Below are 23,824 nucleotides of genomic sequence, written 5' to 3' on the forward strand. Positions count from 1 at the left end.
GCCGCATGGCCTGTGCTTTCTCCATTAGATAGTGGATCCTCTTCATTCCCCAGCCACACTTGGATTTTTAGGTAACTCTTGCTTGGCGATCCTGTTGCGTCAAAGCAGCAGTAACTTTTCCAGTCCAGCAAAAAAAAAACCCGATACTTCCAGCAATCGGCGCATCTCTGATTCAACTGCCGCCATTCCTCTGGGTCGCAAGATCCCCTGGCTTGATTCCCTATCATCCACAGGACTCTGGAGACGTGAGCATAGACGCACGATGGCATCGGCAGACGTTGGCTCCCCGAGCTTCGAGCGCCGCGAACGCGATGGCGAAATGGAAAACGACCGCGACGGCGGCGACCGTCGACACCACCACCGCGACAACCGCGACAACCGCGACAACGATCGCCTCGGCAACCGAGACCGCGATCGCACCGATAGCTACCGCCCGGCTCCCAAAGAACAACGACGCCCGACGCCGCCGATGAAGACGGAGGAGGAGAAGCAGGCTATCGCAAAGGCCGAGTACGAGAAGCTGCTGTCCATGCGGTCTGGAGGCACCTACATACCGCCGGCGCGACTGAGGGCGCTGCAAGCCCAGATCACGGACAAGAGCTCGAAGGAATACCAGAGGCTGATGTGGGAGGCGCTGAAGAAGAGTATCAACGGTCTGATCAACAAGGTCAACTACTCCAACATCAAGCACATCGTTCCCGAGCTCTTTGGCGAGAACCTGATCAAGGGCCGCGGCTTGTTCTGTCGGTCCATCATGAAGGCGCAGGCGGCTTCTCTTCCCTTTACACCCGTCTTCGCCGCCATGGTGGCCATTGTCAACACGAAGCTGCCTGCCGTCGGCGAGCTCCTGGTCAAGCGCCTCATCATGTCCTTCCGCAAGGGTTTCAAGCGCAGTGACAAGGCTGTCTGCGTTTCGTCTACGACCTTCTTGGCGCATCTCGTCAACCATCAGGTTGCCCACGAGAGACTTGCTGGTCAGATGCTCCTTCTTCTCCTTCACAAGCCGACGGACGACAGCGTTGAGATTGCCGTCAACTTCATGCGCGAAGTTGGTCAACACTTGCAGGATATGCAGCCCGCAATCGCCCTTGCGGTCTGGGATCAACTGAGGAACGTGCTGCACGAGGCGGATATCGACAAGCGTGTGCAGTACATGATCGAGGTCCTGTTTCAGGTTCGCAAAGACAACTTCAAGGACAACCCACCTATCAAGGAGGAGCTTGACTTGGTTGAGGAGGAGGATCAAATCACACATATGGTCGACCTGGACGGTGAAATCGACGTGCAGGATGGCCTCAACATTTTCAAATATGACGCGGAGTGGGAGGAGCACGAGGAGGCCTACAAGAAGCTCAAGGCCGAAATCTTGGGCGAGGGCAGCGACTACGATGACGACGATGACGATGAAGATGAGAGTTCCGAGGAGGAGGACGACGAAGAGGAGAAAGCAATGGAGATCAAGGATCAGTCCAACACCGATTTGGTAAATCTGCGCCGTACCATCTACCTGACGGTCATGTCGTCCATCGATCCCGAGGAAGCAGTGCATAAGCTTTTGCGGGTAAACCTTCCGGCTGGCCAAGAAGCGGAGCTTCCCTCGATGATTGTCGAGATTTGCTCTCAGGAAAAGACCTTTTCCAAGTTTCACGGTCTGATCGGTGAGCGTTTCGCCAAGCTTAACAGGTTATGGACCGGTCTCTTTGAAGAATCCTTTGCCGACTACTACAGCAAAATCCATCGATACGAGACCAACAGGCTTCGCAATGTTGCGCGCTTCTTTGCGCATTTGCTAGCAACCGATGCTATCGGCTGGCACGTACTCTCCGTTATTCACCTCAATGAGGAAGAGACAACGAGTAGTTCCAGAATTTTCATCAAGATTCTCTTCCAGGACATTTCTGAGGAGCTTGGTATGGCAAAACTGCAGGCCCGGATGAAGGACGAGATCCTCCAACCCAGCTTCACCGGGCTGTTCCCGCGCGACAACCCACGAAACATTCGCTTCTCCATCAACTACTTTACCAGTATCGGCATGGGTGCTCTCACGGAAGCTTCTCGAGAATACCTCCAGAACATGCCCAAGCCCGCGTTGCCTGCGCCACCGGCTGATGATTCCGACTCGGAGTCGGTGTCTAGCTACTCTTCGTACACGGGCTCGTCATACTCTCGCTCTCGATCAAGGTCGCGAACGCCTCGACGCGCGATTGACCGCAAGCATGCCGACTCCAGGTCTCCTTCGCCCCGTGGACGGGCCCGCTCGTTCAGCCGGGGTCGCAGCTCTACCAGATCTCGCTCCTACAGTCGTTCAGTCTCACCTCCCAGAAAGGGACGCCGCGACGACTCATACTCGGCGAGCCCTCCGAGAAGACGCGGTCGCTCCGCCAGCTACTCAAGATCACCCTCTCCGGCCCGAAATGGTCCTAGGGGTCGTAGTCTCAGCGTGACACCGCCGCCGCGCCGGGCAGTCCGGAGAAACAGCTCAAGCGTCAGTAGATCTCCTCCCCCAAGGAGAGGACGTTCTGTCTCGCGCTCTGCCACCCCCCCGCCTGCACGAGGCGTACCTGTTCGCAGTCGTAGTCCAGGGCAAGATGCTCGTCGCCCAGTGAGGAGGAATAGTTCATCTGTGAGCAGCGCGCCGCGGAAACGCGCCCGTTACGACAGTCGCTCTCCTAGTCGGTCGCCGAGTCGTGCGTCGTCATATGATTCGCGTTCTCGCTCCCCCATAGACCGTCGTGGGCCGAGAGATAGCCGCTCACCTGTTGCTCCGAGGGCACGAGATGGTGATAGTGCCTCAGCGCCCCCGCTGAGGGCGAGAAACGGCGGTCGCGATGCGTCGCACTCTCGCTCGCCGAGTCCCCCGCCCAAGAGGTCGCTCAAGCGGGGTTCGCCGGATCGAGGCCGGGATTCGAGAAGTCCCATGAGCGCCAAGCGGAGGAGATACAGCGATTCGGTTTCGAGGTCGAGAAGCCCGCCGCCGCTGAAGAAGGGACGAAGATGAGTGAGATTGGAAGGCATGAGCAGGCGAGAGTGTTTATAATGGATTCGCAGGGGTGGATGGAATGTCCAATGTCCAAAGCACGGCACGGGCCAGATTGATATTTGTATAGCTATTCAGATTCGGAATGGGGGACGGTGCCAATGTCTATTGGTGAATTTGCTGCCTCGAGGCGGCTTCTTGACTCGCTTGCTTTCTTGTTACCGCGTGATCATTGTTGAGTCGCTAAGGTGAAATATAGCCCTAGAGTGTTCCTGTCTTGCATATGTAGGTTTGGGATGAGTACTTGCACGTCTAGCTGAAAACCCAATCATCATCAGAACGTGAGGATTATCCGTCCACGCAAGACGAACACACGACAACAACACCATGCACAAAGAAAAAAAGACGACGTGGGAACTTGGGAATGTGCTGAATAGCTAGCAATGCCACCTTTGAGGCAGAAAAGATCAAAAGCAAACGACCGCTTGCGCGATCTTTCGGGTGTTGTGGACGATCAGGGGATTGAACCCTGGGCCTCCCGCAGACGCTGAAGGTATGCAAAGCGGGCGCTCTACCACTGAGCTAAACGCCCCGAGGTGTTGGATGCAAATCAAGTTCTGGTTTGAGCTCAAGTTTGGCGAGTGGGTCTCCTATGGTGGAGTTTGGTCGGGTGTTGGGAGGCGATTTGCTGGGCGGTCGTTTTAGGCAGTCTTGATCCGCGCTGAAATTTTTGTCGTCGGCTTCGAAGCAGAAATTGTATTTGTAGAGTTATTTGCTTTGACTGTGTGTTTGATGTGTAAGTTCAGCTGTTTTGTCGTGTGGTGCAGCATGGTTGGGGAAGCCTTGGGTGATTTGACGCACACCTTGAAAGTGCTGCGCCGGGTGTGTAAATTAATTACGGGATCCTGAACGACAACTGAAGGCAATGGTCCGTTTTTTGGGTGGAGGATGTAAATGAGGTGCTTCCTTTGAATTATGCTGCGTTGTTGGTAGAGGCTTATAGCTGTTAATTCTCTCGGAATTGTAGCGGAGAGATGGGTTTGGATGTCGGTCGTCTGTTTGTGCCTCTCTTCCTACCTCTGAACTTGTTGTTTGTCATCACTTGCGGCATATCTCTTGGCAAACAACAAATAGTCCTAATGTTTGTTAATCCGTTTAAGACAGCTCTAGACCAGGACGCTTTAGCCCGGACCAGGGAAGCAGTCGGTGTTTCGCAGAGAGAAGTCTCGTATAGAATCGAAATGCCTCCATCGAGGGAGGCTTTCATTATACAAATCGCTATGAAAGCTTGAGTAAACATGTCATGTCCCGTCCTAGAGAGGGAAACATACATCTCGTACATGGGATATCCAGATGCTAATCGCCTTCATCCACCAGAACCCGTGGTCGTACAAATCCCCTTTTCCTCTCAAATACATCCCAGAGTTCGACCTCGGTTCACCAGCCATCTTGAGACAGCTCTCCCCAGTAAACACATTGTCCTGGAGGGAATTACACATCGCGACGAAACCGATCTCCCTCTTCTCCTACCCAAGAAGAACCTCAATTCGGTCCCTCGCAACCGCATCCCATACTCTCTGCACAACATGCCCGAGCCCCCTCCGGTAACACACCCCGCCAACCCTCTCCACCCAAAGCACATTGACAAAGTCCACAATCTCGTCCTCGTCCATATTATCCCGGAACGCATCCAAGTCAAACACATGACTCCCTCCCCTCTCGCTCGCCATCGACACGGCCACGAACTCGAGCTTCTCCTCCCCGGTATGGTTGGCCCCCTGCAAGCCCAGCCAGCTATCGTGCGCCGTCACCACGCCGCACCACTTGCCCGTCCTCGACCAGATGTTTCCCACCGCCAGCGGGACGCCGTACCCCCGTCCAGGCGCAACCAGTCCCGTGCCAGGCCCCGTGTTGTTGCCCGAGTTCACCGCGTTGGCCGCCTTCGCGTCAAGCGGCGCCCCGTTCTTCGCTATGGCGAAGTCCACGTCCAAGTACGCCACCGTCGTACTGAACGAAAGCAGCGTCGCGCTCAGCGAGAAATCCCCAAACGGCGACGTCCCCGCCCCCAATAACCCTTCCGCTCCTCCTCCTCCTCCGCCAGCCATCTCCGCCACAGGCACCGGGTACCGAAACACAACCTCCGGGTCCCCCGCATACCGGAACCCGCCCCCGCTCCTCGACCACCCAGCAGGCAACGGCACCGTCCTCCGATGTCTCCGATCCCGGTACGCCATCCCATCATTCGGCAACGGCGTGTACGTCGCCCGGTCCGTGAGCTCATAACTCACCAACCCCCGCAACCGGAACGCATACGGACTCTTGAACCGCCTCTCCGCGCCCCTCTTGCCCTGGTGATGATGCGCCGGCGCCTCCTGGACGTAGTCCGCAGCCGCCCGCCAGAGCGTCAGGTCCGCAGGCACACCATCATAGTGCCAACCCAACCAGCTCCACGACGGCAGCGGATTCATACCCGTCACGGGCTGCACCATCAGCCGCCGCCGCACCATCGCCCTCGGCTGCCACAACATCGCGACATCCAAAAAGCTCACCGGCATCCCAAACACAAACCCCCCCGCAAACGACCGCGAGAGCACCGTCGTGATGCCCCGCAGCGCCCTCGTCGTATCCGACATGAGCGTCACCCGCCGCGCGCTAAACTCCATCGCGATCCGCGCGTACTCGTCCATGTCGGGCCACACGGGGTGCAAATACCCCGTCGCGGCAGGGAACGTCCTCGACAGACACGGCCCCCCGCCGCCGCCGTGCCTCCCCAACCCTCCGCCCTTGAGGATCTTGCTGAACCTGCCGCCGCCCCCCGCCGCGCCCGGCGGTCCCTGCCACGCGTCGCAGTGGCACTCCCACGTCACCGTCTCCTCGAAAACGTACACCTTCCGCCGCGAGTACATACCCTCCTGCACCGTCCACGCCCGGCCCGCCCATCGCGACGAGAGCACAAGATCATCATGCTTCCTCCCCGCGGCGCCCCGCGGCGGCGGCGTCCTCCGCAACAGGCCCGTCAACCCGGATTCTGCGTCGCCCGCAGCCGCCACGATGGTCATGTACGCATTCGCATACACGTACGCCATATTCTTAACATACTCCTCCCTCTCCACATCATCATCCTGCACGATACAAAACCGGTCGACCCAGAGGTACTTGATCCCCAGCTTCCTCGCCAACCACATGGCATCCAGAATCGTCTGCGGTATATCCGCATCATCCATGCTCGCCGTCAGCACCTCCAGATTCTCCCGCAACGTCTCCACGGGACCCCGCGACGAAGGCAGCGGCGGCTCGTAGACGTAGCTGAGCGCGATATACCGATCCGTCGCCCTCGCGCGCACAAGACACCGGTTCACCGAGTCAATCAGCCATATCGGCCGCCACGTATCCGCAGGCGGGCCGGAGCAGTGGTCGCCGTGCTCGGCGTTACACGTGTCGAGCCACTCGCGCACCCTGCCGACGGGGTTAAACGCCTTACTCGCTGTCGAGGCGGATGAAGCGCGGCGCGAAGGGAGCGTCGACGACGCGGCTGCGGCCGCGGCCCCTACGCCCGGCGGATGATCCCCTGCGCCGCGCGCCGCGCCTGACCGCGCTGCCGTCCAGGTGCTCATGAGGCGCTCCGTGATGCTCTGCCTTTTCGCACCGTTGTTGGCGCTGTTGGGGGGTACGCTCTGCTGTCTTCTCGCGTGGCCGTTGACGTTGCTGCGGCCCCCTTCTCCTTGGTACTTTTCGTCCGGCGCGAAGCTCTGTCGCTTTCGTTCCCTTATGCGAGGGCTGTCTCGTAGGCGGGGGCTGCCTCTCAGGGGAGGGCTGTCGCGCAGGCTTCTGTCGCTGTCTCTGTCTCTGTCCCGATCTCTGTCGTAGTCCCTTTCGCGGTCCCTGTCCCTGTCCCTGTCCCTTTCTCGATCCCGATCCCGGTCCCTGTCCAGTGGTGGCGATGGCGGCAGTCCTCCTCCTCCTCCTCCCCGTCGCTTCGGTTCCGGCCCCCGGGATCTGTCCCTGTCGCGATCCCTATCCCTATCTCTATCCCGATCACGATCCCGCAAGTCACGATGTCGTTCTGCACGAATATCTCTCTCCCTGCTTCCCCTCGGCGGCGGCGGAACGTGTGGCTGCGACCGCCTCTGCGGCGGTGGCGAAGGCGTTTCGGGTCTATATCTGCCGCCGGCAGCCGTAGGATCGCCGCGGCGATGCTTTTTGTTGTCGTGGTCGTGGTCGTCACCTGGATCCTCCTCATCCGACATTGAACTGGCCGAACTTTCGTCGTCGGATATAATCTCTACGCCAGGTGGCACATCTCCTTCTCGCCTGGTCGTCCCTGCTGTAGGTGGTGGTGGTGCTGCCGCACCGCCGCTGCGGTCGGCGGACGGACTCGGGTGGTCCATTTGTCTTATAATCTGTCCCCCCCTTTCACCTCACTTTTTCTCTCTCTCAAAGCGCAAAGGTCCCCTCTCTTCTCCCCGTTCCGTTGTATGAGATTTGCGTGACTGCTGCAAATGCAAGCTGTAAATTGCGCGGCCCCTCATGCGCTTGCAGCTACGTTGCGCTCGCCGGGCTTGAGCAGTCGCCCTGCTTTGGTTCCGCAGCAACGGGAATCCGATCTTTGGCGTAAACCTGTTCCTAGTTCCTACTCGGCCTCCCTCACGAAAAAGAGGTCTGTTCCTCTTGGCCTTTTTTTTGCTGTTGCGCCGTGACACTAGTGAAGTGTGGCTCGGTGAGACCGTGCGAAACGGAGGTTTTCTTACGGGAGGGCGCGGGAAATTCTGATATGCAGGGCAAAGACGAATCACGGGCGTTGCGCTGATGTTGAAAGTCCGATGGACGATGATGATAATGAGGTGTTCAATTGCTTGCGATGAAATGAGATTAGAGATGGGTGAGATGAGATGAGAAAGTCGTGGTGTGTGTGTATTGCGTCGAGATTGAAAATGAATGGCTTTGCGACAGCGTTAGTACGCGCAACGCCACGCAATGTCAGTGAGACTTGACTGCGATGTGAGAGGTGCTGCTGCGGCGCGCGAGATGAGTGTGTGAGCAGAGAAGGTGAGAGGTGAGAGGTCGAAAAAGGCACTGCCACCCCCGGCCCGACCCAACCTCGATCGTTCTCCCCCCCAGCCCCCTCTATTACAACCAAATTAACAGAGACACATTGGGCATAAAAGTCGATGCTCTTTTTTCCTCGATGGATTAGATCAATGGTTGGGCTGTCATAATTTACAGGGCCATTCCCTACCTAATGATCTCCCAACATCTAATTAGCCGAGCACGTCAATACCCAAAAAGCAATTGACCCATGCAAATGTTGATGGGTGACAGCTCTCGATCGACTGAATGCCTGTATATGTATCCGCACAGCGTCAAACATCACGATGGTGGCTACCAAGCAATTGGGATACACATTATGTGTTCAAGTCCATCGTACTCACATCTATTAAAATACATTTGCTTGCTAGTCTAACAAACTTCGCAACAGGTCCCTGCCATCGTCGACCGGGACAGAACTTTCTCCCCCCCCCCCCCCTTCGTCGCCATCCACCACCATTCAACTAGTTCCCTCTGCGGCCTGATTTATGGCCCATGGTATTTGTATCGAGTGCCATTCCCGCCGTTACCTTTACACGTTCCAAAAGCCTCCCAATCCTGTACGCCTTGTTAATGTGCAACAGTCTTTGATGTTTTTGCAGTTGAGTAGACCACCGCGTTGCGTTTGCTTTGGTCGTCTCTCGGCTGTATGCCATCGCCATTTTCTTTTTAGCATCAAATCCCCAAATAAAAAAAAAACTTCACAAACGTCATTAAACGTCAACTGTGATCACTGAAACGTCGAAATCAACAAACCCCCATTCGGCTACTCCTTGTCGCTTTGCGCACCGTTGCTGGCTCCGTTTGCATCCTTGACGCCGTTGGAAGCCGAAGAAATCAGCTTGATCCTCGTTGTGGATGTTGCTGGTTGAGGCGTTCCGGCGCTCGCACTCGCACTAGGCGCTACGGAGCCCTCCTTGCCGCCATCGCTTTCCAGCTCCTGCAACTCTGGATGCTTGTCGAGAGCTTTCTGGAGTTCTTCGTGGAAGAATTTCTGTGCCAGAGTTAATTGAATGGTCAAGTATGTAGAGTCAGAAGTTACTAACCTGAAGAGTAAGAGAGTCCTGGTACAGAAGCGATGCCTCCTCGTTGTAAGTCTGGCAGTTGCGGAACATGAGGTCGACGTCCTTGCGCATGTCGCCGAGGCTGTGGTACTGCTGCTTCTTGATCTTGGTCTCAATTTGCTTCATCGAGATGGGGGCCTGAATGATCAAGTAGTAGTCGGCGTAGTCACGCTTGGGTGGTAGCGCAAGGAAGGGCCCGATGATGATTCGCTTGCCCGCAACCGACTCGTCATCATCCTCCTCTGGTGGCTCTGGATCATCTACCTCAAGGTTCATGAGTCCGTCGAATAGAGCCCGCGTATTTGCCTGGAGGAGTTGGCGTTGCTGAGCCGAGACTCGCGGCGTCTCGGACCCAACAGAAACGGACACCGCCTTTGCTCTACCTTGCGGGCCACGACGCTTCTTAGCCGGAGGCTCATCGTCCCCTTCTTCAGCCTTGCGCTTCTCCTGGTTCTTCGCAGCTCCTTTGCCTCGGCCTCTCTTCTTGGGAGTTTCTTCCACCTCCTCAGTACTGGCACGGCTTGCAGGGGGAGAGTCGTCAGCAGCGTTAGACATGCCGGACCTCTTGAGCCTGTTAGTCTCCCGCTTATCTTTGCGGGCTTGCTTTCGTGCTGCTGCCGCCTCTGGTGAGTCGTCATCGTCATCGACAGCCATGAGCCACTGCTCTTCCGTGAGACCGTCATCGTAGCGAACCTTAGTTCGTTCACGAGCTCCACGTCCAAGACTTGTCTCAATCTCCTCCTCAATCGGGTTGCCATCGCCAAGGTAGATATCAGGAAGTTCATCCTCCGCCAGGAGACGAGGCTTGGCGTTTGCTCCGGCTGCCTCGCCATAAGTCTTATCTTGCTTCCGCTCCTCGTCGAGTTTCTGGAAAACGCCGACTTCGTCGTCGCTACGAGCGAGGAGCAAGTTTAGCTCCTCGTCGTCCATCTCGTCCTGATCTCCCGTCTCCGCCATGTCGGCAGTTTCTAGGAGGGTACGCAACATGGCATCACGATCTGTTTCCGTCGACTTGTTGTCGAAGCGGCCAGCTTGAATGACCTTACCGTCCATGTCGAGCTTGAATCTGGCTCTCTCCAAGATCTTCTCTTCAACCGAATTGGAACTAATGAGACGAAGAATTCGCACCTCGTTCTTTTGCCCGATACGATGAGCACGATCCTGTGCCTGCAAATCTTGATGAGGATTCCAATCGGAGTCGTAGATGATGACAGTGTCAGCAGTCTGCAAGTTCAGACCAAGACCACCAGCACGAGTCGACAACAAGAACATGAAGTAGTCCGAGTTGGGAGCATTGAACTCGCGCAGCAAATCAGAACGCTCGTCTGACTTGGTTGTACCATCAAGACGAAGATACTTAAGGTTGCGGTATCTGAGGTAGTCCTCCATGATGTCCATGATGGCCGTCATTTGGAAGAACATTAGAACGCGATGGCCCGTCGCCTTGTACTTTGGCAGGATTCTGTCGAGAAGCTCAAACTTGCCGGCTGTTCGCCATAGCAAGTCGTTACTGATGCTCATAGGATTCATGAGATTCTCGACCTCGTCAAACACAAACGGATGGTTGCAAAGCTTGCGAAGCTGCATAATCATGTTGCTCAAGCCGCGAGCGCCAGCTTTGCCACCCTGTCCGTCGCTGACGAGGATCCTGTTGTGCGTGACCATCTGCTTGTAAAGCTTGGACTGCAAGGCAGAGAACTTGCACTTGATGACCTTCTCGGTCTTGTCCGGGAGATCCTTCTCGACATCCTTCTTCAGACGACGAAGCAAGAAAGGACGCAGCACCTTATGCAGGCGACGAATGACGAGAATCTGTTCTTCTTCGGTGAGTTCCATCTTATCTTGTCCACCAGTGTTGGCAAAAGGTGTGTTGAACCACTCGTCGAAGGTTGTTGCAGACTTGAAAATTGTGGGAAGCGTGAAGTTAAGCATGGCCCACAGTTCCGTGAGGTTGTTCTGGAGCGGGGTACCAGTCAAGATGAGGCGGAATCGCGTGTTGTAGTATTGCTGGATAGTGGTTGTCAACTTGGAGTTCTGGTTCTTCATGCGATGACCTTCGTCGATAATCATGTGGAACCACTTGATCTTGCTCAGAATTGGTCGATCCTTGATGATGTATTCGTATGTCGTGAGCAGCACCTGGAAACGCCCTTGGCGGATCTTGTCCTGATGCACTTTTCTGGCCAGGGGAGGACCCTTGTAGACGATCTTGCTGACAGAAGGCGCCCACTTCTCGAACTCGAGTGTCCAGTTGGTCAAAGTACTGAGAGGCACGATGACCAGGTAGGGGCCGTCCTGCTTCTTGCGCTCAATGAGATACGTGATCAAACTGATGGTCTGGATAGTCTTGCCGAGACCCATCTCGTCGGCAAGAATACCGTTCAGGTTGTTGTTGTACAGGGAAATCATCCACTGCAGACCCTTGACCTGGTATTCCTTGAGCTTGCCACCCACCAGGATATCGGCCTGTTCTGTGACCTCTTCCTTGATGCGATGGGCAACAGCGTAGTAGTCGATCTTCCGTCCGCTTGTGTCGTCGTCATCCTCCTCGGGTTCGCTCTCTTCCTCCTCCTCCTCAGGCAACTCCTCGCCAGTCTGCTCCAACAAGGCCTTTCTTTGCTGAGACTTGACGGAAGCAGCGAGTTGACGCAAGAATCCATCAGTCTGCCTAAGAAGATGGGTAATGCGAGTATCCTTGGCCTCGTCAAGCAACTTGAGATAAGCCTCTTCATCGTTAGCCTTAAGAGCTTGCAGACGCTGCTTGGCAGTACGCTCAATCCTCTTCTGCTCTTCCTTTTCAATATTGTAGTGCTGGGCAAACATGAGCTTGTTGAGCTTGGTGGACTTGTTGCGCTGGCTTGATGCGGTTTGCTGGATCTCGTTCCTGTGTTGCGTGATGGCGGCCAAGAAGTCAATGTGTCTCTTCTTCTCGCGATTCTCCCGGATATCACGTTGCTGCTTCTCAAGCTTCTCTGTGATTCTGGCTTCGCGAACCGTCATCTTCTTCGTGCGGCGGTATCCGGAACGGTTGGTCGTCATCGCAAGGTTGTCATAGAACATCATCGAACGGCCAATCTTATCGCGCAGCGCCTTCTGCTTGGCGTACAAGCCTAGGCTCTTCATCTCGATGATGGCCTTAACCTTTGCACTGTCATCCAATTCGACATCGTCCTTGGTGGTATCCCAGTGGGCAATGTTTGCTGGAGTATTTCTGAGCTCGGCGAAGCGATCTCTCATGCGGTTGAACACAATCAATTCCCTCTCGTACCGCAGCTGGTCGAAGTCGACACCAGTGGGGAACAATCCCGGAATCAGCTTGCGGTTTTTCCGTTGAGTATGATCGAAGTGGCTGATTGACTTGCGGATCAGATTGTTATCTCCATGAGGAGACTTGACGGTCTTGAACGTTGGTCCTTGGACCTCGGGAGGAGATTCAGACTTGGCTTCGGATCCATTGATACCGGGCTGTGCAGAGTCTCGACCAGTGGTTGCGGGTGTAGATGAAGCTGCCAGTGCAGCAGCCTCAGCGGCGATGGCTTTCCTGCGCTCGCGCTGGGCAAAGATAGCTTGCTGCATCTGCAGAGGGACTCCAGCATTCTTCGTCAACAGCTTGAACGCGTGGATCTGTTGTCTAAGCAAACTCAATTGTTGCGGGTTGAATTGACCAGCACCTGGGCCGCTGGGAGGAGCAGCTGTCGAAGGAGACCCAGCTGCAGCGGCAGCGGCAGCGTTATTTGAGTTGGCTGCAGGAAGCGCCGAGGCGCTGAGCGCGCTTGATGTGGGAGGTTGTGTCGACTGAGGGTGCTGCTGAGCGGCCTGCGAGCCATTGACAGCGCCGTTGGGTCCGCCAGCCTGCTGCATCTGTCGCTGTTGTTGCATCTGTTGCTGTTGATGTTGGAGGAACTGCTGTTGCTTCTGTCGCAGACGCGCCTGTTGTTGGAAGGACAAGACGAACTGCTCCGCCTTGATGTATTCGGGATCAGTGGTTGGGACGCCGCTCTCTCTCATCTGCTTGAATTTCTTGGGTGTGTTAGCATCATGGAATCACATCAAACTTTGACACATGATTGGAGTGCGAAAGGAATGCGGTTATGATGGAGCAAAGGCGCTTACATTGAATATCTCTTGAGCCTGTTGAGGAGTGGTAGCCGCCATGCCGGCGCCAGGGAGCTGGACGGCAGGCGCAGCCTGTACTGAAGCCATGGTGGGCGACGTATGTATTCCAGCAAATCTAATGACTGCGGGAATCTCTAGAGATGCGACGACAACCTCGAGCGCATTATCATGCAAAGGCGTCGTAGGTGTAGACAAGTGGAGCCTTATTGAAGGTTTGTCGCGCTCGGCTCGTCGCGAAATGAGAGACTGGAAGGCTATTGGTGATAAGGACGGTAAAATGCAGCGCGTCGGTATCGAAAATACGGGGTTTGGGGACGGCGACGTGGTTCGGGGACGGCAAGGTAGATGCCGTGGTCGGAACGGAGACACGTCGGTCGCGTGGAATCGAAATCACCGAGATGGCTGATGGAGTTCAGCGGCAGAGGCGATGGATGGGGGACGCGAATGCGGTGCCGCGAAGCGTGGGGGGGGAAAACGGGTGGAAGGGTGAACAGGACGTGATGCGAAAAAACGGGAGTTGGTCGGATGGGCGCGGCGTCGGTGCGTTACCTCGAGTAAGATGCGCGAGGAAATCGCGTGGAATAGGTTGCTGGACACTTTCCGAGATGGGCGTCGATGCCTGTAGAGGGGGGATGGCGATTTTTCGATGCGCGCGGTGCCGGTTGAGATGGAGAGGTGAGGACAACGACAAGATTCATTGATGGTTGGTGCGGACTCTGTGAAACTGAGTCCCCGTAATTTTCAGCACCGCAACAACTTCATGCCTGAGGCGTCTACGCTAATCTGCTTATGTACAAGCGAGGGCGCTTGGGCCAACTCTTTTCCTGGTTTACTGCAGGCAGGCACGACCAGGCACGACCAGGCAGTGGCCGGCGTGGTCGGCCACTGGTTGGCTTCGGGTACTATCCGGGCCACAAACGCGCCTCAAACCGTGGCCTGCCGCCTGTCAGGTTCATCGGCCACCAAGGAATGCCAGATCCACGCCGCTTGGCATCTGTCGTCTTTCGTTTGCAACAAGGTTGAAGAAAAAAGTGTTTAGGTCGTCGGCGCATCAGAGCAGAAGCGCGTCTCTCTCCCGTAGACCCGTACTAGGTTCTCCTCCAGACGCGGCGTTGGCTGGATTACCTACCCCCCGGCCTGGCCCGGTGAATTGGCCGTGGCGGCCCGCAGGGACGTCCACACACTGCTGCAAGTGTCAGCTGCTTTGCCTGTCTCTATGTTTGGGGGGTTGCTCCCAGCGAAGCTAATCTGATGGAAAGATGAACAAGTGGAGAGATCCTTCAGGAATGCAGCCGAATCGTAGGCTTGCCATTTCCTAGGTGTTTCTCCCCGTACCCATATCCCAACTGCAACCCGAATTGATTAGCCAGCGCTCGACTGCTCTAAAACCACGTCCCTTGTCCAGGATTAAACTCATACTCCTGCCATGGTTCCCCACGAAATCAAACACCTAGGCCCGACAGCAGCACCGCACTGCTCACCGCTTGACCTTTTTCTTGTCCGGCTCCCCTTCGTCGTCGCTCACATCTGCGTATTGAGTAACGGGCTGTGTCGTCTGCCACGCAGCCGTAAACATTGGGTCTTTCTTCGCGGCATCAGCATATTTCAGCAGTGCCTCTCTGGGGTCTTCGTGAAGCATTTTCGCAAGAGGGATGTTCTCTGCGATATGCTTTTCGTCCGGCTGATTTCTCATGAACGGCGTTTGCTCCAAGACCGCCGGTCTCCTGGGATCCTTGGATTTGCCGGAAGCCGTGACTCCCGCATTTCTCCGGCCAGCCATCACGCTTCCTGGTGTGATGATAGCATCTCCAGACATGCCCGTTGTCATATCTGTCGTTCGGGATGGATCGTCGTCAATGTGCCTCTTTTTTGGCGCTCGCGACATAACCTCCACGGCACCCCGCATCGACATTGTCGGGCTGTACAGCACATGTGTCTCGCCATTCGCAGATCCCGTGACAATTTGGTTGATCTTGGGGTGCCAATCGACAGTAATGAGAGGTGCTCCTGGCGTGATTGGCGTGACATGCTCGGCTCTGAGATTTCCGGGGTTTAGAATGTGCAGGTCGCCTGTTGCGGAACCTGTCAAGATACTTGTCGAGTTGGGAGAGTATCTGATGTTGCTCATCGGGAAGTGATCTGATGTTGACGCATGGTCCACCGTGACAAGAGGCGTCTTAAACTTTCGCGTATCCCACAACTTGATCGTGTTGTCGCCTCCGCGGGTGACGACCATGCGACCGTCAGAAGAGATATCCACACCTCCAGTCCAGGTATCGGCTTTGTGGGCGTCTCGAATCTCTGCCGTTGGCCGAGAAAACGGGCTGTTGCCGCTGTACATGACCAGCGAGCCGTCCAGTGCGGCTGCGACCAATACGTTGTTGCCACCCTGCGCCGGCGCGCCCCAGGCAACCGCAGTCATCCTCGTTCGACCAGCGGATCCCGCCGCCTTGGACTTGAAGACAATCACGTCCCTTTGACTGCGCTTGTTATTGATATCCCAGATTCTTAGGGTGCTGTCGGTGCCGGCAGTCACACAGAGATTCTTGTCGGTCGGGTGCCAAGTTCCCGTGGTGACTTCTGAGATGTGCCCCTTGGTGTTGTTCATGTCCCTGAGGTACATGTCGCCCTTGACGAATTCGGTCACGATGTCGCCGTCCCTCGACATAATCTTTGCCTGCGGGTGGGCCGATACGCAGAGAAATACGCTTCCAGCGAGAGGATTAAACTCAACATGGTGGATCGGGTGCGACTCGGCATTCGCAGAAGAAGATTTCGCTTCCCATGGATCAACGCTTCGAAATGCTCGCAATGTACTCGGTGTCATGGACGCGAAGTCGTGCAGGTTGATCTTGCAGTCGAGTGAGGCCGACACGAGTCTTCCGCCTGCCGGGTCCAGCGTCACTGTGGTGACTGCTCTTTCGTGTGTTTTCAGGACCAACTCGTGGGAGACTGGGTAGTCGTCGCCATCTTCAGAATCGTTCGAGTCGGAGTCGTCGCTGTCACTGTCATTGTCTGTGTCGGACTTCTTGTCTTTGTGATCAGCTTTTGGTGGACCTGCGGATCCCTCAATGGCCGTTCCTGCCAAGGGCTTCTCTGCCACTCTTCGGCTCCGATCGATCTGGGCGGCAATGTTGGCTTCCTTCGTCTTTTTTCCAAACGACGTCGGTAGGAATGCGCGCATAGGGTCGTCTGCGGCCAACTCGGGGCCTTCGACCACAAAGTCCTCGTCGTCGCTGCTCATTGTTGCGGGCTGCTCAGGGATGGGGGGGAAAGAAGAAGTGTCAGGAGGAAAATCTGGGGAAAGGTAATTGTGGTAAGGTCCCAAATTCTAGGCACAGAGAGACCGAGAATCGCACACCGAATGGGGTGATGTCAGGCAGGAGCACTTGCGCAAGGGTCCTGCTTAACCGAAGGTTTGCTGGCGCCATCCCAAGGCGGTGGTCATAGCGTTCAACGACGTTTGCCATGCAGGCACGCAGAATACATCTCCGCTACTGTATCCTACGACTCCTCGTCCATTTACTCCAGTGTATCCGTGGTAATAATCTTCTTAAGGCATCACTCATTCATTTTACGACTGTCTGCATTGTACCCAACGTACTGGCGGCCCTCGTCTCAGTAGAAGACCTGCGGGCTGTTCTGCTGGGCTAGGCCATATCTGCGATTTCAACTAAGTCCGATGTTGTGACGCTTTTTGTCGTTTCAAATATTCAGATAATACCTCAACTTATTCTCTATAATTGAGCAGTGTTTTTCGAATATCTGGACTTATTCAAATGTGAATAAACCCTTGAGAGACAGAGAGCTGGAGAGAATCGAAAATTTAACGAGCGATGCCCTCATGAGTATAGAGTACACTGGAGCAAATTAGTGAGGACCAGCTCTCCTCCATGGCAACGCTTCCGACGTCAAGGAATTATTGCCATTCACAAAACACTCGAACGACTCATACGACTATAGAAGGGTATAGACAATTTAAAAAATCGTTGAGCCATAATCTCCTAACAGAAGAGGATATCCAACTTTTCCAACGGATGTTGCAAACTTCTCCGATCCGCGCTACGTTGATAGCAGACTAACCGTGACTGACAAGGTACTTGGTGAGCCACCTGTTTAGATGATAGATCTAGGATGTCTAATGCTTGGGAGCATTCCTGGCAGCTTGCTTGTTCCCGATCATCACGTTGATCGCGTGCCACCCTTCCCTCATCCGATGAAACATCTCATCTCATCACCGCTTCCCCGAGCAGTGATCTACCACTCTCGAATCTCCCCCCCAGGGCCGTTAAAGCCAGGCGTGACCCAGATGTCACACTCCTTCGAGAGCTCCCGCACCTTCTCCTCGTCAACCTCGATTCCCAGACCCGGACCTCGGAGAATGTCGATATAGCCCCCAACCGGGCCCCAGATTTCCGGGTTCTTGATGTAGCTCGTCAGGTCCTCGTTGCCGACCATGGCGTTGTAGTGGATGCCGAGACTCATCTCCTGGATGCAAAAGTTGGGCATCACCGTGTCGACCTGCACGCTGGCCGCCAGGGAGATGGGACCCAGGGGGCAGTGCGGCGCGACGGAGACGTCGTAGGTCTCGCACATGGCGGCGATGCGGCGGATCTCTGAGATACCACCTACGTGGGAGATGTCGGGCTGGAGGATATCGATGCACTGCGCCTCCAGAAAGGGGCGGACATCCCAGCGGTGGTAGAGCCGCTCGCCGAGCGCGATAGGTATGGTCGTCTTCTGCGAAAGGGCCGCGATGCCGCCAATGTTCTCTGAGAGAAGCGGCTCTTCGATGAAGTAGGGCTGGTGTGGCTCCATGAGCTTGGCGAGTTGGTCTGCCATAGCCTTGTGGACTCGACCGTGGTAGTCGACGCCGACGTCAAGGCCCATCTTCTTCACTGTCTCCAGTCTATCCACGGACGTCTGTAGAGCAGCTGGGGAGTCGAGCCAGCCGAGGTCCGCCGTGGCATTCATTTTGACACAGGTGAAACCAGCTTCAAGGCGCTGTTGCCTTTCCTCGCAGTCAGCCTTTTGATCACGATGTCTCAAGAATGAGGGGTGTTCAATATACGCTTGCAAAGCAACATCGTCAGGACGGTCCCCGCCGATCCAAGCGTAGACCTTGATCTTGTCTCGGACCTTGCCACCAAGAAGCTCGTAGATGGGAACACCCAGCTTACGCCCTGTTTACCCGTCACTACAATCTCCCGCCGTGCTGTATACAGTCGCGTACACTCACCCTTCAGGTCCCAAAGGGCAATGTCAACGCCAGACAAGGCACTCATAAAGACCGCACTGCCGCGGTAGAAGTGCTTGCGCCAGGCTGTCTGCCAGATATTTTCAATCTCACTACGAAATACATCGCAATCAATAAGGAAGACCTAGAGGACTAAAAACGTCAAAGGCTATTGACTTACTCGGCATCCATCCCAGTAAACTGACTCTTGTAAAACTCGAGACATCCTTCGACTGCCTGCGTGTGCCCCTCTAGGGTTGCTTCACCCCAACCGTAGTTGCCATCCTCGTCTGTGATTTTGACAAAGAGCCAGCGAGGAGGTACTCGGAAGTACTCTATGCTCTTAATAGGGGCCATGGTGGCTCGTCGACGTGTGGGTAAGTTGAAGTCACTTTAGATGCGTATGTAATCTGAGAATCTGCTGATGTCTGGTATCTCGTTCGTCTGAAGGCGACTTTACATCCGACAAGAACTTCAAGCTGAGATGACGAATGGCTGCCACTTACCTCAAGACTCAAGTTCAAAGAACCACGAGTATCTGGTGTGATTGGAGGACTTGATTTCAAACAATAGATATGAAGTAGCGTCTGATATTTCCAATCCAAGAGTTCAACAAAGGTGTTCTAAGTTAGCAAACTGTTAAAACATCTCGACGTAGTCTTGGCTCTGCGGGAAATGAGATGACAGAAAAGCAATCAAAAGGCTTGAAAATAGAATGGTTGCTCACGATTATTTGAATCCCAGAGGCTTCTGGTCCAAACTCATGCCCGCCATCGATGGATCTCGGAAACGGGCAGCCCCAATAGCTTCCACCCCATACCCCCCTCACGTTGGTCTCTTCTCAAAATACCTCGTACTATCATGATCATCAGATCGCGACATCCTGAAAGTTGCGGTTCCATGAGACGGAACCCATATTGGCATAGCGCTCATGCAACACAAGCGCAAAATACACGCCGGTCCTGCAGCTGTCCCCATATCAATTAATATCTCGGTCCCACCCCTCTATTGCGAAGAGGGGTCTTTCGAACTTCCACATGTGATAAGCACCACTTGTAGTATTGGTCAATCAAGACCTTGTTCGTGCATTAGACCCGGCCAAGTGATCGGTAGCGGATACTTCGTAGAGCAAGGGAGGTTCAATTCTCTATTGTCATTGACTCGGCATCTCGCTCAAATATCCCTGTGCAATGTGAGGCGCATCCTGCAGCGCAACTGCAGCCTGCAGAACAGGATCATCTTTCGAAATTGGCGATGTAAGAGTGTAAGCCATATTGTGGTAATTTGCTTCTGACAGTCTGCCCACTGGAATGAGTTGGCATCTGAAAGCCAAGATGCCGATTACTGATTGCATGTCTTGCAAGGTGCAGCAGTGTCGGGGCAGAAGGATACCACCATTTGCATGAGGCTCTGTTCGCGACATTTTTGCTATTGGATTCTAACAATTGTTATTAAAGCCGAGACTGCCCCCCAACTCGCTGTGACTGCCAAGACCATCTATCAAATGAGTTCATCCGTCAACGGCGCTTATCGGCTCCTAGCTATCATCCAGAAGCACTACCATGGTGCCAACTCTACGCAAATCTAAGAAGCGGTGGCTGCAAGACGTTCAATCTCTTCCTGCTTCATCCGCTCCTGTACCTTGAGCCTCTCCGGGACGACCCGCTCCCGCGGCGCCGTTATCTTCCACCCGGGCAGCGACTCAGCACCCAACATCCTCAGAGTCGCCTGCTCCACAAGACTGTACGACCCATCCGCCCTGTCAAAGACGTGAGGCTGGTTCAGGAATACCGGTGGGTTCGTGATGATACGCAGCCGCCGCAGCGGGTTCCTCGACGCGCTGTGGAGCATCAAGGGATGCAAGAGATACACATCCCCCACCTCCCCGTGAGCCTCGACGAAATCACCGCAGCTCCGCGCGAGCCCGTTGAACCAGTCGAGGTTCTTCTCCTTTGAGAAGTCGGGGTCGTCTCTCGGTGTCATCCGCGGCGAGACCCCGTCAGTGTGCTCGTACAGATGCCGCGCGACTCCCGCCATCGCCTCGGGACAGATGAACGTCCCGCCGCCACCGGGGACAATATCCGTAAAGAGCGGGATCACGAGCAGGCCTTGCTCGGGTGAGTCGAGGTAGTGGACGAAAAAGTCACCGTCAACATGCCAGATGCCCAGCTCCTTGGGGTCGGGCTCCGTGCCCTCGTACTCCTCGCTGCCCAGGTTGACAATGAGAGAGTCCCTCCACTCCTTTGACTCGGGTGCCACCCGGTCCTCGCCGCCGCACAGCTCGCAGATGGCGGCCCATGCCTTGGGCGCGTACTCGGAGGCGTCAAAGGTGCGGTGGTGGGGCATGTTTGTCACTTGCTTCCAGGTTGACTTGTCGTTGGGGTCCATACCAAGTCGAGTCCATACGTCCTTGGTGACCCATTGTGCTTGTTCCTTTGTGAAGCAGTTGCTCAGCTTCAACCAGCCCGTTGTTCTGAAGTGCTCTTTCTGAGCGTCGGTTAGCGGTTCGATATTGGCAGACATGGTTGTGAGCGGCAGTGAAAGGTATATATCGTTCTTTACCAGCCTGTTTTAGTGGGGGGATTGGAAATGGGGAATAAATAGCAAAGTTGAGTGTATAAAGATGCAGTAGATTCTGCTAGGGTCAATAGAACGCAGACAGGTTGAGCAAGCATTGAAGCAAAGTTTCAAGCAAGGATGGAAGTCGTCTATTTATGTCTAGAACCCAGCGAAGGGCAGACCGGTTGTTTGTATTGACCACCGCTAAAGAGGAGTATCTAGAAGGATGTGTAGAACTCGGAGGGCGTGCCGGAATAGAAACCTACAAGGCGTCCAAATACAACCCGCCGCACCGGTTAAATTGATTTTATGGAACCAGGCCCTGCCACCCCTCTCGAAATGTACATATTGTGTCAATGATGCTTCCAATCGGATAAAACCAAGGGCGTCAAGGGACTCGGCGGTGTCGATAGATAGTGGAGGTAACGCAATCTGATTGGACACAGACCTCGTTCACCGAGCGTCTTCGGTCAAGATAGTGCCGATAGCAGCCGACCGAACTTTCTTGGCCAAGTCCTTGCTCGAACGCGACTTTCCAACTCCTTCAACCACGTCAACCCCACCACAATATCGAATATGCCTCCCGATCCGACCATAGACGACGAAGAGTACGAATCCTCCCAGGACTCGGACTTTGCGCCCGAAGACGCAGCCGCAGCCGCAGCCGATGATGGCGCCTCCGAAGCGTCCGACTCCGAAGCCGACGACGGGGAGGACGCAGCAAAGAAACCCACCAAGCGCAAGCGCGATGCCGGCGACGACGAGACTGCAGACTTTGAGAACTCGGGCGATGAAGCCCTGATCAAGAAGGCAGCGAAGAAGAAGCTCAAAAAGGCAGCGAGGGATGCAGCCGCCGCCCTGGCTCTGAGCGTGGAGGATGAGGGAGGCGAAGGAGGATTGGTGAAGACGCGGAGCATGCGCGCTGCAGAGTAAGTCGGAGGCACGGCGTTTTCTCGCACGATTTTCTTGCTCGGCGTCGCTGACAGTTTGTGTAACAGAAAAGAAGAGCGCAAAGTCGCGGCTGCGTCTGGCCCGATAACGGTCGACGTCGATGCCATCTGGGCACAGATGCTATCCGGCCAGAAGGCTTCAGCAGCACCGGCCGGCGAGAACGAGGCCGCAGGGGAGGCCGACGCTACAACAGCTGCCGCCGCGGCGCCTGATACGAGCAAGCCGGATGAATCCCAGGCAGGCGACCCATCAGACACGATCCGCATCAAGCGAACCTACAATTTTGCAGGCAAAGTCCACACCGAAGAAAAAGTCGTGGCGCGCTCCTCGGCCGAGGCAAAGCTTTATCTCGCCTCACTCGGCAAGGAAGCCGCCGCCGCGGAAATTGCGAATGCGGAGGCGGACAACGAGGGCGGGGAGCTGAAACGCGTCCTCAAGAAGGCGTTCCGCTCGGCTTTTGAGCCCGTCATTGAGATTGTCAGCCAGCGCTCTGATCTGAACCTCGGCATGACGGTGCGTATCAAGGCGAGGGAGAAGGAGGCGCAGGCCAAGAAGCTCAACACGGTGCAGAAGAGCAAGATGGACTGGGCCGGGTTCGTGGACAAGGAAGGGCTCAAGGACGAGCTCGAGCTGGCGGGCAGGGCCAAGGGGTCGTATGCCGAAAGACAGGATTTCCTGGCGCGCAGCGAGGCCAAGAGGGACGACGACGCGCGGCGGGCGAGGATGGCTGGTCGTGTGCAGTGAAACCCTTTACGTTGTTGTTTTGCTTCTTCTCTCAACTTGGTTTCACGGGGTCTTGGGTATTGGAAATGGCTCGGCGTTTATCATGGAGATCACAAAAAGAGATACCCCCTAAACAGTTTACAGACAGTACTCATACATGACCGGACTATAGCTTCGCGGTCGCCTTGCCACTAGGCGGCAAGATGGCAATGTCCTGGTACGGGACGCCCAGGTACTCATAGATGAAGTGAAACCTATCGCTCCCAAAAAAGGGCTCGCCCTTGCCCTGCTCATTCACAGCCCAGAACCAAGGCGCGCCAAACGCACCGTGATCAATCGCATCCTGTGTCTTGGCCTTGACCGAGTTCTTAATCTCCTGCGACCCGGCCCCCTGCACGATCTTCTTCACGTCCGCCTCGCTGAACAACTTTTCTTGCGTGTTGCCGCCGGCGGGCGGTGGGTACTGCTTGGGCGCGTCCGCGATCGCCTTGGCCAGGACGTCGGGCTTCGTGAGGTTGAGGTTAGGCGGCTCCCAGAAGCAGTGGAGGAACCAGTGCCATGCCGTCTGGTACGTGGCGTCTGGGTAGTTTGCCTTGATGAAGTGCAGGGCGCGGAGGGGGCCGACCGTCATGCTTCGCTCCATGAAGCTCTCGGGGGTGGTGATGCCGGGCTTGCCTGCTCGGGCGGAGGAGCGGCGGGCGTCAAAAGTGCCGTACTCTGCCTTGGCTGGGAGTGTCCATGGTGGTTTGTTTCCTGTGAGATAGAGGAGTTAGATGCTCATTAGTTTCTTGGGATATCTGGACAAATTTACCTGAAGCGTTGTTGATGGCACCAAGAAGAACCGGGTGGATACTAATGAGATATCGGTGAGTGACTGTCACTACGAGGGACACTGGTTGGGTTGAGAAGACGAACTCTATTCGGACCCCATGAGCTGCAAGTAGTTCCTGGTTGTTGACTATGTGAGTGAAGGCGATATAACTATACAGTGATGCTGACAATTATTGTGAGTAGAGCCCTTCGGTTCCTGAGTATTTCGTAGTCCAATCTGAGACTCACCAATGTCTATGTAAGCATCGATCTTGCCGCCCATCTTGGCGGTACTCGGAGACA

General features: G+C 55.4%; 8 protein-coding genes and 1 non-coding gene across 9 annotated transcripts; 2 read left to right on the top strand and 7 right to left on the bottom strand.

The window, feature by feature from the left end:
- Positions 1–60: 60 nt before the first annotated feature.
- Positions 61–3,476, top strand: BDP55DRAFT_647118 (uncharacterized protein). Its single transcript, XM_060573751.1, has one exon. The coding sequence runs from the start codon at positions 263–265 to the stop codon at positions 2,996–2,998; it is 2,736 nt and encodes a 911-aa protein (XP_060435149.1). The 5' UTR covers positions 61–262; the 3' UTR covers positions 2,999–3,476.
- An 8-nt stretch (positions 3,477–3,484) lies between these two features.
- Positions 3,485–3,569, bottom strand: BDP55DRAFT_t52. The gene has a single exon. It is a non-coding gene; the product is annotated as a tRNA-Ala (tRNA).
- Positions 3,570–4,050: 481 nt separating this feature from the next.
- On the bottom strand, positions 4,051–7,365 carry BDP55DRAFT_627118 (heterokaryon incompatibility protein-domain-containing protein; the record flags this gene model as incomplete). Its single annotated transcript, XM_060571711.1, has 3 exons — positions 4,051–4,113; positions 4,309–4,458; positions 4,591–7,365. 3 exons carry the CDS (start codon positions 7,363–7,365, stop codon positions 4,051–4,053), a joined length of 2,988 nt encoding a protein of 995 aa, XP_060435150.1.
- A 1,463-nt stretch (positions 7,366–8,828) lies between these two features.
- Positions 8,829–13,329, bottom strand: BDP55DRAFT_542018 (SNF2 family domain-containing protein; the record flags this gene model as incomplete). Its single annotated transcript, XM_060568276.1, has 3 exons — positions 8,829–9,056; positions 9,109–13,146; positions 13,240–13,329. The coding sequence occupies 3 exons, from the start codon at positions 13,327–13,329 to the stop codon at positions 8,829–8,831; spliced, it is 4,356 nt and encodes a 1,451-aa protein (XP_060435151.1).
- A 1,390-nt stretch (positions 13,330–14,719) lies between these two features.
- Positions 14,720–16,486, bottom strand: BDP55DRAFT_627120 (WD repeat domain-containing protein; the record flags this gene model as incomplete). Its single annotated transcript, XM_060571712.1, has 1 exon — positions 14,720–16,486. One exon carries the CDS (start codon positions 16,484–16,486, stop codon positions 14,720–14,722), a length of 1,767 nt encoding a protein of 588 aa, XP_060435152.1.
- A 925-nt stretch (positions 16,487–17,411) lies between these two features.
- Positions 17,412–19,037, bottom strand: BDP55DRAFT_265422 (enolase C-terminal domain-like protein). Its single transcript, XM_060566369.1, has 4 exons — positions 18,660–19,037; positions 18,482–18,591; positions 18,314–18,425; positions 17,412–18,253 (listed from the first exon to the last, which is right to left on the bottom strand). The coding sequence occupies exons 1-4, from the start codon at positions 18,833–18,835 to the stop codon at positions 17,500–17,502; spliced, it is 1,152 nt and encodes a 383-aa protein (XP_060435153.1). The 5' UTR covers positions 18,836–19,037; the 3' UTR covers positions 17,412–17,499.
- A 777-nt stretch (positions 19,038–19,814) lies between these two features.
- BDP55DRAFT_647127 (uncharacterized protein) lies at positions 19,815–21,322 on the bottom strand. The gene has a single exon (XM_060573752.1). The coding sequence runs from the start codon at positions 20,999–21,001 to the stop codon at positions 20,063–20,065; it is 939 nt and encodes a 312-aa protein (XP_060435154.1). The 5' UTR covers positions 21,002–21,322; the 3' UTR covers positions 19,815–20,062.
- A 291-nt stretch (positions 21,323–21,613) lies between these two features.
- On the top strand, positions 21,614–22,732 carry BDP55DRAFT_542264 (bucentaur or craniofacial development-domain-containing protein; the record flags this gene model as incomplete). The annotated part of the gene is made up of 2 exons (XM_060568297.1): positions 21,614–21,966; positions 22,036–22,732. The coding sequence occupies 2 exons, from the start codon at positions 21,614–21,616 to the stop codon at positions 22,730–22,732; spliced, it is 1,050 nt and encodes a 349-aa protein (XP_060435155.1).
- Positions 22,733–22,877: 145 nt separating this feature from the next.
- BDP55DRAFT_542036 (DSBA-like thioredoxin domain-containing protein) lies at positions 22,878–23,804 on the bottom strand (the record flags this gene model as incomplete). The annotated part of the gene is made up of 4 exons (XM_060568278.1): positions 22,878–23,464; positions 23,523–23,563; positions 23,627–23,705; positions 23,771–23,804. The coding sequence occupies 4 exons, from the start codon at positions 23,802–23,804 to the stop codon at positions 22,878–22,880; spliced, it is 741 nt and encodes a 246-aa protein (XP_060435156.1).
- Positions 23,805–23,824: the final 20 nt, after the last annotated feature.

Source organism: Colletotrichum godetiae, assembly GCF_030913485.1.
Source record: "Colletotrichum godetiae strain CBS 193.32 chromosome Unknown BDP55scaffold_4, whole genome shotgun sequence".
NCBI classification, from domain to species: domain Eukaryota; kingdom Fungi; phylum Ascomycota; class Sordariomycetes; order Glomerellales; family Glomerellaceae; genus Colletotrichum; species Colletotrichum godetiae.

Bases quoted from the DNA above. Each gene is read 5' to 3' on its own strand.
- BDP55DRAFT_647118 (XM_060573751.1), top strand. From the start codon at position 263: ATGGCATCGGCAGACGTTGGCTCCCCGAGCTTCGAGCGCCGCGAACGC.
- BDP55DRAFT_265422 (XM_060566369.1), bottom strand. From the start codon at position 18,835: ATGGCCCCTATTAAGAGCATAGAGTACTTCCGAGTACCTCCTCGCTGG. The intron at 18,592-18,659 runs GTAAGTCAATAG...TGTATTTCGTAG, and splicing joins TTTACTGGGATGGATGCCGA to TGAGATTGAAAATATCTGGC. The intron at 18,426-18,481 runs GTGAGTGTACGC...ACGGGTAAACAG, and splicing joins TGCCCTTTGGGACCTGAAGG to GGCGTAAGCTGGGTGTTCCC.
- BDP55DRAFT_647127 (XM_060573752.1), bottom strand. From the start codon at position 21,001: ATGTCTGCCAATATCGAACCGCTAACCGACGCTCAGAAAGAGCACTTC.